General features: G+C 39.5%; 1 protein-coding gene across 2 annotated transcripts in view; it reads left to right on the top strand.

Annotated features, from left to right (window-relative positions):
• Positions 1–13,945, top strand: part of LOC106875830 (WD repeat domain phosphoinositide-interacting protein 2) — a 133,895-nt gene that overhangs the window by 12,993 nt on the left and 106,957 nt on the right. For both annotated transcript variants that reach the window (XM_052969624.2, XM_089355094.1), the window contains exon 2: positions 12,965–13,047. In XM_052969624.2, the coding sequence (XP_052825584.1) occupies positions 12,965–13,047 (83 nt within the window). The remainder of the gene's footprint in view (positions 1–12,964; positions 13,048–13,945) is intronic.

Raw genomic sequence — 13,945 nt, 5'->3', positions numbered from 1 at the left:
CCTGCAAACGGACAGAGACTTAGAGACAAGTTACTTGAAGCATTTAACGAAATAGAAGGGGATATAGCATCATACAACGTGGAAGACAATTGGAGATTTCTGCGGGACAACCTGTTGAAAGCCACCAACCAGATTTGTGGGTGGTGTAAGGTCCCCTCCCGACCCAGAGTAACGTGGTGGTGGAACAAGGAGGTAGACAGGGCTATTAGACAAAAGAAACAGGCTTGGAAGGACTGGAAGAACGGTGGTAGCAGGGAATTGTACCAATGTGCCAGAAGGGAGGCTAGGCGACAGGTTTATTTAGCCAGAGGGGAAGCAGATAAGAAAAGATTTGCCAATGTTCTGCGCCGTGAGGACCAAAGACTCGAGGTATTTCGTGTTGCAAGACAGTGTAGGAGAGAGAATAGTGATGTTGTAGGAGAGAAATGTGTTCGCATGGATGATGGTACGCTTGCATTAAATGAGGATGCAAAGAAAGAGGTCTGGAGATGCCACTACGATAGATTGCTTAATAAAGAGAATGAATGGGAGAAAGAGAGCCTGCCGTATGTCGACCCAATAGAGGGACCAGCTATCCGAGTTGATAGTACCAGGGTAGATAAAGCAATTAAGAGTATGTAGACCGGGAAAGCCCCCGGCCCATCAGGAATCACTGCAGAGATGCTCAAAATATCTGGCAGTGTTGGCTATAGCCTAGTCACCCGTATTACGAACCAGGTGATACACGAAGGAGTCATACCCAATGACTGGTGTAGCAGCATCATAGTCAACTGCTACAAAGGTAAAGGTGACGCTTTAGATACAAATAATTACAGAGGCATCAAGCTGTTAGATCAGGTTATGAAAGTTACAGAGAGGGTCATAGCCCAACTAATTAGGGAGCGAATCAATTTAGATGAGATGCAGTTTGGGTTTGTGCCAGGTAAAAGCACTACTGATGCCTTATTTCTAGTGAGACAGTTGCAGGAGAAATACCTAGCTAAGGATAAACCTCTGTACCTGGCTTTCGTTGACATGAAGAAAGCCTTTGACAGGGTCCCCCGATCCCTTATCTGGTGGTCAATGAGGAAACTTGGGATAGAAGAATGGTTAGTGAGAGCTGTGCGAGCCATGTACAGAGATGCTGCCAGTAAGGTGAGGGTTGGAAATGAGTACAGCAATGAATTGCGGGTAGAGGTCCACCAAGGTTCCGTCCTCAGCCCCCTCTTATTTACCATAGTCCTCCAGGCAATCACAGAGGAGTTCAAGACAGGTTGCCCCTGGGAGCTCCTCTATGCTGATGACCTTGCCCTAATTGCGGAGTCACTATCAGAACTAGAGGAGAAGTTTCAGGTGTGGAAGCAAGGTCTAGAATTGAAGGGCTTTAGAGTCAACCTAGCTAAAACCAAAATCCTAATAAGTAGGAAGGTAGATAAAACACAAACCCCTTCAGGTAGATGGCCCTGCTCAGTATGTAGAAAAGGAGTAGGTAGTAACTCTATAAGATGTACCCGGTGCAAGCTATGGACACATAAGAGGTGCAGCAACATCAAAGGCAGGTTAACTAGGAAGTTAGTTTTTGTATGTGGCAGATGTTCAGGTGCAATAAAGACTGCAAACAAACAGGAAACAACTTCTATCTCATTCCAGGGTGAAAAACTAGAGGTAGTCGATAGCTTCCGCTATCTGGGCGACCAAGTTAGTAGTGGGGGTGGGTGCGCTGAAAGTGTAGCTGCTAGAATAAGAATAGCCTGGGCAAGGTTTAGAGAGCTCTTACCCCTGCTGGCGACAAAGGGACTCTCACTCAGAGTAAAAGGCAGACTGTATGACGCATGCGTACGAACAACCATGCTACATGGCAGTGAAACATGGGCTGTGACTGCTGAGGACATGCGTAAGCTCGCAATGAATGAAGCCGGTATGCTCCGTTGGATGTGTAATGTCAATGTGAATACCCGTCAGAGTGTAGGTATCTTGAGAGAAAGGCTGAACATTAGAAGCATCAGTTGTGGCGTGCAAGAGAGATGATTGCGCTGGTATGGACATGTGGTGAGAATGGAGGAGGATAGCTGCGTGAAAGAGTGCCACACCCTAACAGTTGAGGGAACCCATGGAAGAGGTAGGCCCAGGAAGACCTGGGCTGAGGTGGTGAAGCAAGACCTTCGTACATTGGGCCTCACCGAGGCGATGACTACTGACCGAGACCTTTGGAAATGTGCTGTGCGTGAGAAGACCCGGCAAGCCAAGTAAGATCGTTGCCAGTGCCCCTGGACTGGTTCTTGTGCGGGTGGCACATGAGATGCACCATTTTGAGCGTGGCCGTTGCCAGTACCGCCTGACTGGCTCCTGTAGGATTTTCGAGCGAGATCGTTGCCAGTGCCCCTGGACTGGCTTGTGCGGGTGGCACATAAAAGACACCATTTCGAGCGTGGCCGTTTTCGTGCGGGTGACACGTAAAAGCACCCACTACACTCTCTGAGTGGTTGGCGTTAGGAAGGGCATCCAGCTGTAGAAACTCTGCCAAATCAGACTGGAGCCTGGTGTTGCCATCCGGTTTCACCAGTCCTCAGTCAAATCGTCCAACCCATGCTAGCATGGAAAGCGGACGTTAAACGATGATGATGATGATGATGATATATGTATGTATATATATATGTGGTGACACTCCGTCGGTTATGACGACGAGTGTTCCAGGCGATCTGATCAATGGAACAGCCTGCTCGTGAAATTAACGTGCAAGTCGTTGAGCACTCCACAGACACGTGTACCCTTAATGTAGTTCTCAGGGAGATTCAGTGTGACAAGGCTGGCGCTTTGAAATACAGTTACAACAGAAACACGAAGGAAGACTGAGAGAAAGTTCTGGCGAAAGAGTACAGCAGGGTTCACCACAACCCCTGCCAGACCCTCATGGAGCTTTAGGTGTTTTCGCTCAATAAACACTCACAACACCCGGTCCTAAGACCGTGAGTCTGCTGCCCTAACCACTGGCCATTGCACCTCCACAATATATATATATATATATATATATATATATATATATATATATATATATATATGTATATATGTGTATGTATATATGTATATATGTGTATGTATATATGTATATATGTGTATGTATATATGTGTATGTATATATGTGTATGTATATATGTGTATGTATATATATATATATGTGTATGTATGTATATATGTATATGTATTTATGTATATATGTATATGCATGTGTATATGTATATATATGTGTGTATATATGTATGTATATGTATTATCATCATCATCGTTTAATATCTGTTCTCCTTGCTGGCATGTGTTCGACGGTTTGACTGGGGTCTGGCAAGCAAGGAGGCCCCATGAGGCTCCAATCTGATTTGGCAATGTTTCTACAGCTGGATGCCTTTCCTAACACCAAGCACTTCAAGAGTGTAGTGGGTGCTGTTTATGTGCCACCGGCGTGGGAGCCATTCAGGCCCCACTGACATTGGCCACATTCGGATGGTGCTTTTTATGTGCCACTGGTACAGGAACCATTTGGGCTTGGTGTGGTGGTGGCATTAACCACGTTCAAATGGTGCTCTTTACTTGCCACTAGCACGGAGTGCCAGTCAGCCAGCACTAGCATGGGCAAAATCTACAATTTTCGTTAGATTGTGATTTGATCTTTGATTTTGATTTTACTTGACTCAAGTTGTTCTCAAGCAAGGCATGTTGCCTGACGATTCAAAAGTCCTTTTTAAATGGGCTGCCTATGCGACACTGACATAGGCTATGTCTTTGATCTCACTTTGCTTGTTGGATCTTCTCAGTCATAGCACATCTCTAGAGGTCTCGGTCTTTCATGATTGCCTCATGAGGCCCAATGTTCGAAGGTCATGCTTCACCACCTCATCCCAGGTCTTCCTGGGTCTCCCTCTTCCACGGGTTCCTTCCACTGTTAGGGAGTGACACTTCTTCACCCAGCTCTCCTTATCCATACGCAGCACATGAGCATACCAGCTCAATTTTCTCTGTTGCACACTACATCTGATGCTTCTTATGTCCAACATTTCTCTCAGGGCACTTACACTCTGCCGTGTGTGCACACTGACATTACACATCCAGCAGATCATACTAGCTTCATTTCTTTCGAGCTTATGTATGTCTTCAGCAGTCACGGCCCATGTTTCACTGCCGTGTAGCATGGCAGTTCGCACACATACATCATAGTCTACCTTTCACTCTGAATGAGAGGCCTTTTGTCACCAGTAGAGGTAGAAGCTTTCTGAACTTTGCCCAGGCTAATCTTATTGTAGTGGCAATGCTCTCCGAGCATCCACTCCCACTACAGACTTGGTGACCTAGGTAGCGGAAGCTATCAACTACTTCTAGTTTCTCCCCCCTGGCATGTGATGGAATCTGTTTTCTGAGCATCTTTGGTGTTTATTGCCCCTGTGCATCTGCCACACACAAAAGAATGGTAGCAGAGGTGTTATTGAATGTTGATATGTTCGTGTCTTTTTCCCTGGGATGTGTACTATATCAGGACTTTAATGCATAGGATATATGCAGGATTGCACCTCAAGACTTTGCTCATGGATCTACACAGGATTGCATCTAAGGTCTCATACTCTGGTTTCTATAACTTCGGAAAGTTGGACTATGAACTTTTATGCTTTTTCTTCTCTCTTTCCATTTCCTTATTCTTTTACTCCCTCTGTGTTGTCATCTTGATAACCAAGCCATCAACCATGCGGCTGGCATTACAAGATTTCAGATTGGGACACCATACTTTCATCCAGGTATTCCTTGGGATAATGATGCCTCCTTGCATTTGTATGTCAGTATTGTTTAATTTAATGGAGGTCAGTGAGTTGGCATCACTGACCCCAACATTGAACACCTGTTTTCTACTGTCTCAGCATTGACCTCGTGCATTTTAGAAAACCAACAGACAGACTGAAATGGTTCTTACTGGTATAACATACTCACATAGTATGGATATAGCTAAAAATCTGACATGTTACCTTTGACAATTCTTTTAACGTACCATTATTATTACTTGTAGGAGCCAATATAGACTTATAAATCATTTCAAACTGCTGGATATGACTAAAACAACCTGCATTTCCTGAAAATGCATGTGCTCAAGTATTTTAGAGCAATGTGCAGAATTTAGTCGAGCATTAATTATTTGTATAAGGTCATCTTCAGCAGATTGCTCTCCTGTCCCTGATTTAAGAGGGCAAGCGTTAGGAAATGTGGGGCCTAATTAGAGAATTGTCAGTGGGGCCCTCTACTCTACAAGAGCTGAAGATTGATATGTTATGCTTCATAAGTATGCCAGTTTCAGCCTAAAAACATCGAGGGCTTCAGGCTCCATCATTAGCCACAATAATATACTAAAAATTCATCATAGCGTTCTCCACTTGAGCTTGGTGTGGGGCCCAATTTTAACAAATCTGTCTAATTAGCTTAAAACCAGCCCTGCACATAAACATGCAGCTTCTCCCAATTTTTCATATCAATGCATTGGTTCCAATGACATCTACTTCAGAGCCAGCAAATATGTCCTTTCAGTAAACAACTAGTTGCTTCTTTCAGTTTCTTTTATGCCTGTGAAGTTCATCTCCAAGTCTTTTTGGTATACCATTTACGTCGTCAATTAGAGGAAGAAAGTTTCTCTACAATGAAAAAGACAGCTATGTTACACAGTCTTCATCTCGTAACTATCAGAGTGGCTCACATGACAGTCATGCAAAACATATGCAACACTACTGTTATAAAACATGATGCAAAAAAAAAGTTATATTTGAAAAATTGAAATTGTGTGAAAAATTTTTTTTTTTTAAACTCATCTCCGTATTTTATTTTCTGTCTATAATATTGTCCAGTATTTCCTTAATATTACAAGTCGTTGAAGGAGCATGGGGCGAGGGAGATTTGGCTGTTGTTTCTAGCATGCCGAGGGGACATATTGAGGCTTCTCTCATGTCGTCTGCTGGTTGTTGGTGAGCTTGCATACACGCATGCGCTTATGAAATAGACAAGTTTAAAAACTTCCGGAAGGTTACTGTCGTTGTTGAAAAATATGAAATCTACTCTCTCACAAAGGAATAAAACTCGAAAGCATAAAAAAGTTAAAAACAAAAAGTTATAAAGCTAAAACAAAACAAACGGGCTATACTATTCTGAAATGTTTTTGTTGTCTTTTTTTTATGCAAAATCATAGTCTCCGTTGAAAACATTTAGAGTCCTAAGAAAATCTTTTGGGGAAAAGAAAAGAGTAGGTGACTGCAACAGCTCTCTCTCTCTCTCTCTCTCTCTGCCTTCCCCCTTCTCTCTCTCTCTCTGTGCCTTCCCCCTTCTCTCTCACTCTGCTTTCCTCTTTCTCTGTCTGTGCCTGCCCCCCCTCTTCTCTATATCGCATATTTATTAATTAACCTTATCACTATAACGCTATCAGTGGATATAGTTTACAGCGTTGAAACAGTAATTCCATATATATTAAATTATGAAGTCTAAAAAAAAAAAAAAAAATTGTTGTTATTTATTTATGTATAAACTGAAAGGAATCATTAATCATTCGTTTGTGTTCATTTCGTTGGATTTTCTCATTCCTATTTAATAACTGGTACTGTTTCGATTTCAGGAATCGGACATCTTCGCTACAACTATCCATTAACTTACTGACATAGAAAATAAATTTTACTTCTGTAGAGAAATGCAAATATTAATTTTCTTTTTTTTTTTTTCATATATTCTTCTAACAGGCAGCAAGGTAGAATGTATTAAGCATTACTGGTTCTCATTTTACATTCGTTTTTTCTTGCTCGCACCCTTGCTGCTATAGCATACATACGAACCAAGTCACATCAGTGTCGTTTCGATATTTTTTCATGGTTCACGTCGACCTCAAAACTCACCGTTCCCTCTTCCATCATCCTACACCTCAACCTTCCATGTTCATCTGTTGACATTATGGAGTTGGGTACAGTTATCTCCCCTGATTTACTAAATAATGACGTCACCGAAGCCACTTTGGAATCTTCAATTAGAAACGAACAAATCGATTATTACTTTTAATAAACTTATAACGTTGAAAAGGAAAGAAGAAAAATTAGTGAGAGGAGGGAGTGTGGACAATGTCAACGACTTTTGGCAGGCATTAATGCCATTGTTTTTCGATATTCATCTTAGACATTTTGTGGGTCGATCTTGAAAAGTAAAGCGTGGCGAGAGGGAATGTCACAGGGTTGCAATCTTGGGAGAGAAAGACTGGACAAAGTGTTTAATGTAGGATCTGAGTAAAGAGTTACGGTTATGATAACGGAAGAAAGGAAGAGAGACGGGTGGGTTTAGGTAGAGGCGATATGCAGTAAGCTCTTTCAGGTGAGTAAGATATAAAAAACGATAACAATATGCCATACATACTCAGTATTGATTAATAAACACTGACACAATGCTCACACATGTAGCAGTTGATTAAATAGACCACGACTGGTACTTATTTTATCGTACCACGAAAGATGAAAGGCAAAAGTCAACTCGAACGAGCTTTGAACTGAGAATGTTAAGTGACGTGATTAAATACCGCTAGATATTTTGTCCGGAATTAACTGGTTCTGCTGCCCACCTTCTGTGAAGTGTCTTATATTTCATTTTCTTTATTGAGTCGACGATTTTACTGTGTAATTGACAACATAAGAAAGCCATCAGTGTGAAAGAACAAACTAGCGATTTCTTTGTTTACTTTTGGTATAAAGCCCGACATGTTACAGAGTGCAACAGACAAACTTTCCATATTTTACACGGCCAAGAATGGTGAATTTGTGAGGTTTTTACATACCCTATTTAAATAACAGCCACATCTCCCTCAAATCCCTCACCAAGATATATTATGGCAAAAGAGAAAAACGCAATTGAACCATCTATAAACACAGGTCTGCTTAACACATAAAGCGCGACGGGCCACGACCGTGGCCGTTGGGCACAGGTGGGTAGGCTGCGATCGTGGCCAGACATGCATTTAATTTATGAACGTTTGCTGGGGGGTCTAATGTCACTCAAACGCTCCGATATCCCTCCTGAATGCAAGAGGACTTATAGTCCAACTAATGACTTTTCAGATGATGTAAAACTTGCTACCATTATATACTAAAAAGATATTTTAACTATTTTTTTGTTTTTTATGTGTGCATGGTAGTCTCATTTTCATAAAATGTGCTCAGCAGTCCATGCTATGTAAGTGCAAATTCCAGCGCTTTATGGGTTACTCAAGGATGACGGGGCTGTGCAGACACAAAACTTGCTTCATATACATATCAGAAGTAGAAAAGGTCCAGTTTATATGTTGTTCTCTAAGAGCTAAAGGAATAAGGTACAAAGGTTATATAACAATTTCCTTAGTATTTTGTCAGTTTATGTAGGGTGAAGGAGAAAGGGATGTAGAGGATGTGATTCTTTTATAGAAACAAAGTTTGCCTTGTATCTCGTGGTTTGCTACGTGGTATTGATGTTTAAAAAAGAAATACACATCATCACTAACTCTCCAACAAATATTGAGCAAATTAGTAACATATCCTCCCACATACAAATGCAAAACATAAACACTACATACCCAAAATATAAGCTACCCATTTTCCTTACAATAAAAATTAAAAGGTATTTAAATATTGCATAACATAATTTTAAAAATTTATTTAGAATATCTAAATACAGAAAGTAATATAGATAATAATAGAGAAATGTATTGTACGAAAATTATGAAACATTTACAGAACTTCAATATATACAATGTTAACTTTTTTGTACAGAGCATGTATGAAGAGTTTTTGTGGGATTCCTACTCTGGAACAACCTATGTACACTTGACCATGTGAGAAACAGCCCTCTTCAGGATGGAAACTGACAACCTGCAGTGTTTGATCTTGGGTCTTGTTAATGGTCAATGTGTAACTGACTCTCACTGGGAATTGCAATCGTTTGAAATGAAAGGGGACATCTGTAGGTATTAGCAGTATTCTAGGTATAAATATGAAGTTTCCCTTACCACATCCAGTGAGGAATTTTGCTTTGATAATGTGAGGCTGTAGTTCAGTCACAACCATACATGTACCATTGCGTAATTTTGGCTGATCCAGGTTTCTGAGAAGCATGATAACTATGCCCTTCTTCAGTTCAAGGTTGTGTGGCAGTATACTAGATGATTCCAGACTGTTGAGGAATTCAACAGGATAATGAACAGCATCGTCCTTGTCAACAACTTTGTCAATAGATTTATAGATGTGGCTACCTTCAGGGATCATTTGTAAGAGATTTTTGTTGATGGCATTTACTGTAATATTTTTGGGAGCTAGAATTGTGCGTTCACACAGCTACCCGTTGTTGAGATGGTGAATTTCAAAATTTGGGAACATTTGATGAATGCTTTCCACAATAGTGCAAAATGATGAGGGATCAAAACACCCTTCGGTATCAAGAGATGATTTGCCTTCATCAAGTTTTAGGTTTCGAGCAAACTGTATATATATATATATATATACATATATATATATATATATCTGTCTTCTGTCTCTTCCCCGCTCTGTCTCACTTGTTTTTTCTCCCTAACTCCCTTTCTATCTGTCTCGCATATTTTTTCTCAAGAGAGAAAAAGAGTTTAGAGGTAGTGTGAGAGAGAGAGAAACAGAAATAGCGAGAGGGATATATCAGACAGAGAGAAAGCAGAGGTCTGGCAGCAACTTCAAAGGAATAAATGTAATGTAAAAACTTAGACAAAGTTGGAGGTGGATTGAGTGACAGGTGGAGTATTTTTTCACTCTGTAAAAAGCATTATGGTGAAATAGTATGTAGATTGCTAAAAATAGCCACCAACTCACTACCACCCCCATTCCGTTTTCAGAAAAGAAGTGCACAGTTATCTGCAGAACGGTAAAATTAATTTAAATGATATGGAAAACCTGAAATATTATCAATTTTATTTAGTGTTTTCATTGGTCAACATACAAACAAACAAACTCTGCTTTTTATTAGGATATACAGTAATCCCTTGACTATTGTGGGTGTTATGTTCCAAAACCTTCCACGATAGGTGAAAATCTGCAAAGCAGAAACAGTACTGTACTGTATATATTTCTTATCATTTTTATAATTTATATATATTCATTTTATTATAAATGCTAAACAATACCACACACCCCAGAGTTTTGTTTTCTTTACAGTATGTACGATTCTTTATTTACTCATCTACGGTACACTACGTATTTCCTTTTAATATATTTTAATTGTGTTATACAGTGCAGTGCTACTTCTAAGTTATGTGTTGTACGTGCAGCTTCCCATTTTTTCTTGTTTTCCTCTTTTTTTTTTTTGTTATAAACAATACATGAGCATGTTATTAAGAATGAACCTACATGCATCCAGATGTAGCTAAATGATATATTGATTACCAACCTCCAGCCTGTTGTTAATTTGGGGTCCTAGTCTGTGTATGAGTATAGCTTCCTTAATTCTTAAATTACCCAAATTTCTTTCATTGGCTTCAATTGTGACTGTTATGCTTTTTTCAGTGTTCTGGCATCTGTCTAGATGTTTTCTGAAGGAATAGGCTCTCGTGTTCAGATGTTCTTTGATGCGGACATGTAACGGTCTTGTTGTGCTACCCACATAGAACTTGTTGCATTTGTTACATTGTATTCTATACACAACATTTACCTGTTAGCATAAATCTGTGTCATGGATGGGACAATTTGTTAATGTGCATTGATAGTTGACCCTTGTTCATTTCTTTGCGAGGTGTCCTCTCAGAGAGGGGCTGGAGTGGGCTAGTTGTATGTCTAGCCCTTCTCTTCTTATGGCTCTTCGGATGGCTGTAGTTATCCTCTCGCTAAAATGGGGTATTTTAAGGAAGCATGTGTTGCTGGGTTTTCTATGTGTTCAGCGTGTTGGTCGTCTTGGGTACTTAAGCTGATTTACAATGGATCTAAGATACCCGTTGGTTTTCAATATATCTAGGAAGCATGTTGTGTGGGTCACCTTGTCCTCCGTTCTGCTGCACTTGCCTTGGATGTGTGCAAATTCATTTCTGGCGTATCCTATTTTGGCACCGAGTGGAAGTGCTGAATTGTATTGGACAAACATATCTCTACTGGCTGCTTTCCTGTAGAACTCGGTGTGGATCTCTCCTTCTTCCGTTATATTCAGTTTGAAGTCAAGTAATGATAGTGATCCAATGATGTCAGGATGTTCTATAGTGAACTTTATGTTCATGTCCATGTTATTGAACGTCATGAATATTCTCTCAGCCTCTTCACAGGAGGTTGTGAATATGAGGATGTCATCTACATACCTGGTGAAGAAGGCGCATGTGCAGTAGATGTTGAGTGCTCTTTTCTTTGTCTTTGGCTCAAAGTGATGAACCCAACACTCATCCTGGATTAGGAAATGTTCGAGGAACCCAGCTGGATCTGCCTCAAACAGTTTCAGATTTTCCTGTGATGTGATCAGCTTGATGCGCTTTTGATCAGGTGTCAGAAGACATGGCACTGACCAAACATTCCAAGTTCATTGTGCAGAATATTGTCAACTCTCATGGAATATGCTAATAGCATTGGTTATTTGATTTGTAGTTGTCTGATATCCATCACCAAATGGTAAACATGGTCAATGTTCTTCTTGGTGGTAGCAGTTGCTAGACAGCCACATGTTGGGTCATCTTCAAGACATTCCATTCCCCTCCTAAATTCACCTGCTCACTTTTGCCCTGTTGATAAAGCTGGAGCATCATCTTCTAATGTAGCGACCATGTCAGCATGAATGCACTTGGGGGCTAAATACTTTTTTCTGCTGGTACTTGATAACACCATGATGCCAAATTTTGTTCAGCTTCAAGAGAAGTTGTGATTAGTTAATTTTGAAGTCCTCTTTGAACAGTCAGATGTCAGTTTCCCTGGGAAGAAACAATGCAGTTATTAATAAGGAGATTTGAAATTATTGTGTGCAAGCTTTCACAGCTCTAACATGACTCCTTCATAGTTAGAATATGAACTTTTTTCAGCCCATCCTTGTACTGAAGCTGGTTAAATTGACTTACACCTCTGCCCTCAAATGTCTGACTTTGTGACCTATGAGGATATATGTTTATCTGTACTCCAGCAATTTGCTCTCCAGGTCATTTTGTATCAACTTAGCCTTTCGAAAGCAATGTTCTGGTTGTTTTTTAAAAGCTGTTCTGCTCAAATATATGTAGTTTCAATTTAACACTTAAGTTAGCATATTTCTGCTGAAATATACTTCATTTGAAAATGAGAAAGAATTTAGTTAAGTAACTCTAATTATTCAACTGATGTTTGGAACAGAAGTTGACATGGAATGTTGATGGAAAGTTTTAATTTAGATCACTTTAAAACAAGGAGTTTACATCATAGGACCAGCAGCAGTCTCAGGCTGATTGGTATCAAAAGGGTTAAATGAAATATTTTAATTAAAGATGATTGCATACAAAGAAGATAATTCTATAGTGAGAAATAACCACTTATCTTTTACTTGTTTCAGTCCTTAGACTATGGTCATACAGGGGCATCACCTTGGATAATTTTAGTTGAATGAATTGACCCCAGCACTTATATTTTTTTAAGCCTGCTACTTATTCTGTTGGTCTCTTTTGCCGAACCACTAAGTTACAGGAATGTAAATACACATCGATTATCAAATGGTGGTGGGGGACACACACACACACACACACACACATGACAGGCTTCTTTCAGTTTCCATCTACCAAATACACTCACAAGATTCCAGACAGCCCAAGGCTATAATAGAAGACCATGGTGCTATGCAGTGGGACTGAACCCAGAGCCATGAGGTTGGGAAGCAATCTTCTTACCACACAACCATGTCTTTGGTACAATATCCCTACCTTTAAATATTTTTAACATTAAATATAATAGAAAATATATTGCAAAACTCGCTAACTTTATCTAAATCACTAAATGTCTTTGTATTTCAGGTCACTCGCTATTGGGACAAAAACAGGGTACAGACTTTTCTCATTAGCCCAGATTGACCGCTTGGATCAAATCTATGAACATGGTAAGCTATTTTATATTTATTTATATTTTTATCTCTTTTTATTTTTTATATATACTAACCTGGATAAAATGTTACCAGCTTATACAAAATTCCATTACAGTTTCACATACATTAACATTTTGTGTCTCAAACATAATAACTTCATTATGTCTATAAACATCTTTATATGCATTGGCATACATAATTCATCTGATTTAACACTTCCATGTAGGGTCTTGGGACATTTAGTTGAGTCCTTACTGTTGCAAGCATTTAGACCAAGTTTCTAATATGCAGATAACTCCCTTGCATCAGTTATAGCAGCCCAGAAAATGATCATTTGATGAGTAAGCCATTAAAAATGTGTGTGTGTGTGACAAATGTATGCATGTACACACACATATACATGCATAGTGTATTTTGTGTGTACAAATAGATGTACAACTGTTATTGTTAAGCTTAGAGCTACACAAAGATATTATCATTGTCCAGTCTGCTTCCAGTCTAGTGGTTAAGCAACTGCTACACTTAGTAGTTAGTATTACTAGTTATGAAACACAGAGCAAATGTTGCTCTTTATTGTAATATGTTAGCATAATGCAGTAAAGTGCTCCCTAATGATTTGTTCAAGTTAAACATTCCATGTATGCTTGGTACATCCACAATGCTGAAACATACATAGATATATAGGAATTAATAATATAAACTTATGTTTATCATAAATTTTTGTGTGTGTATATATATATATATATATATATATATATATATATTTCACTTCTTTCAGTTATTAGACTGTTGCCATGCTGAGTACCACCTTGAAGAAGCTCAGTCAGACAAATCACTCTTGTACATATAAATTTTTAAAGCCTGGTACTTATTGTATCAGTGTCTTTTGCCAAGCTGCTAAGTTAACAGGGAT

The sequence above is a fragment of the Octopus bimaculoides genome, chromosome 7 (genome assembly GCF_046866305.1).
Source record: "Octopus bimaculoides isolate indiv1 chromosome 7, ASM4686630v1, whole genome shotgun sequence".
Lineage (NCBI taxonomy): Eukaryota > Metazoa > Mollusca > Cephalopoda > Octopoda > Octopodidae > Octopus > Octopus bimaculoides.
The sequence above is the reverse complement of the archived record's forward strand: the minus strand, read 5'-3'. Positions and strand labels throughout refer to the sequence as shown.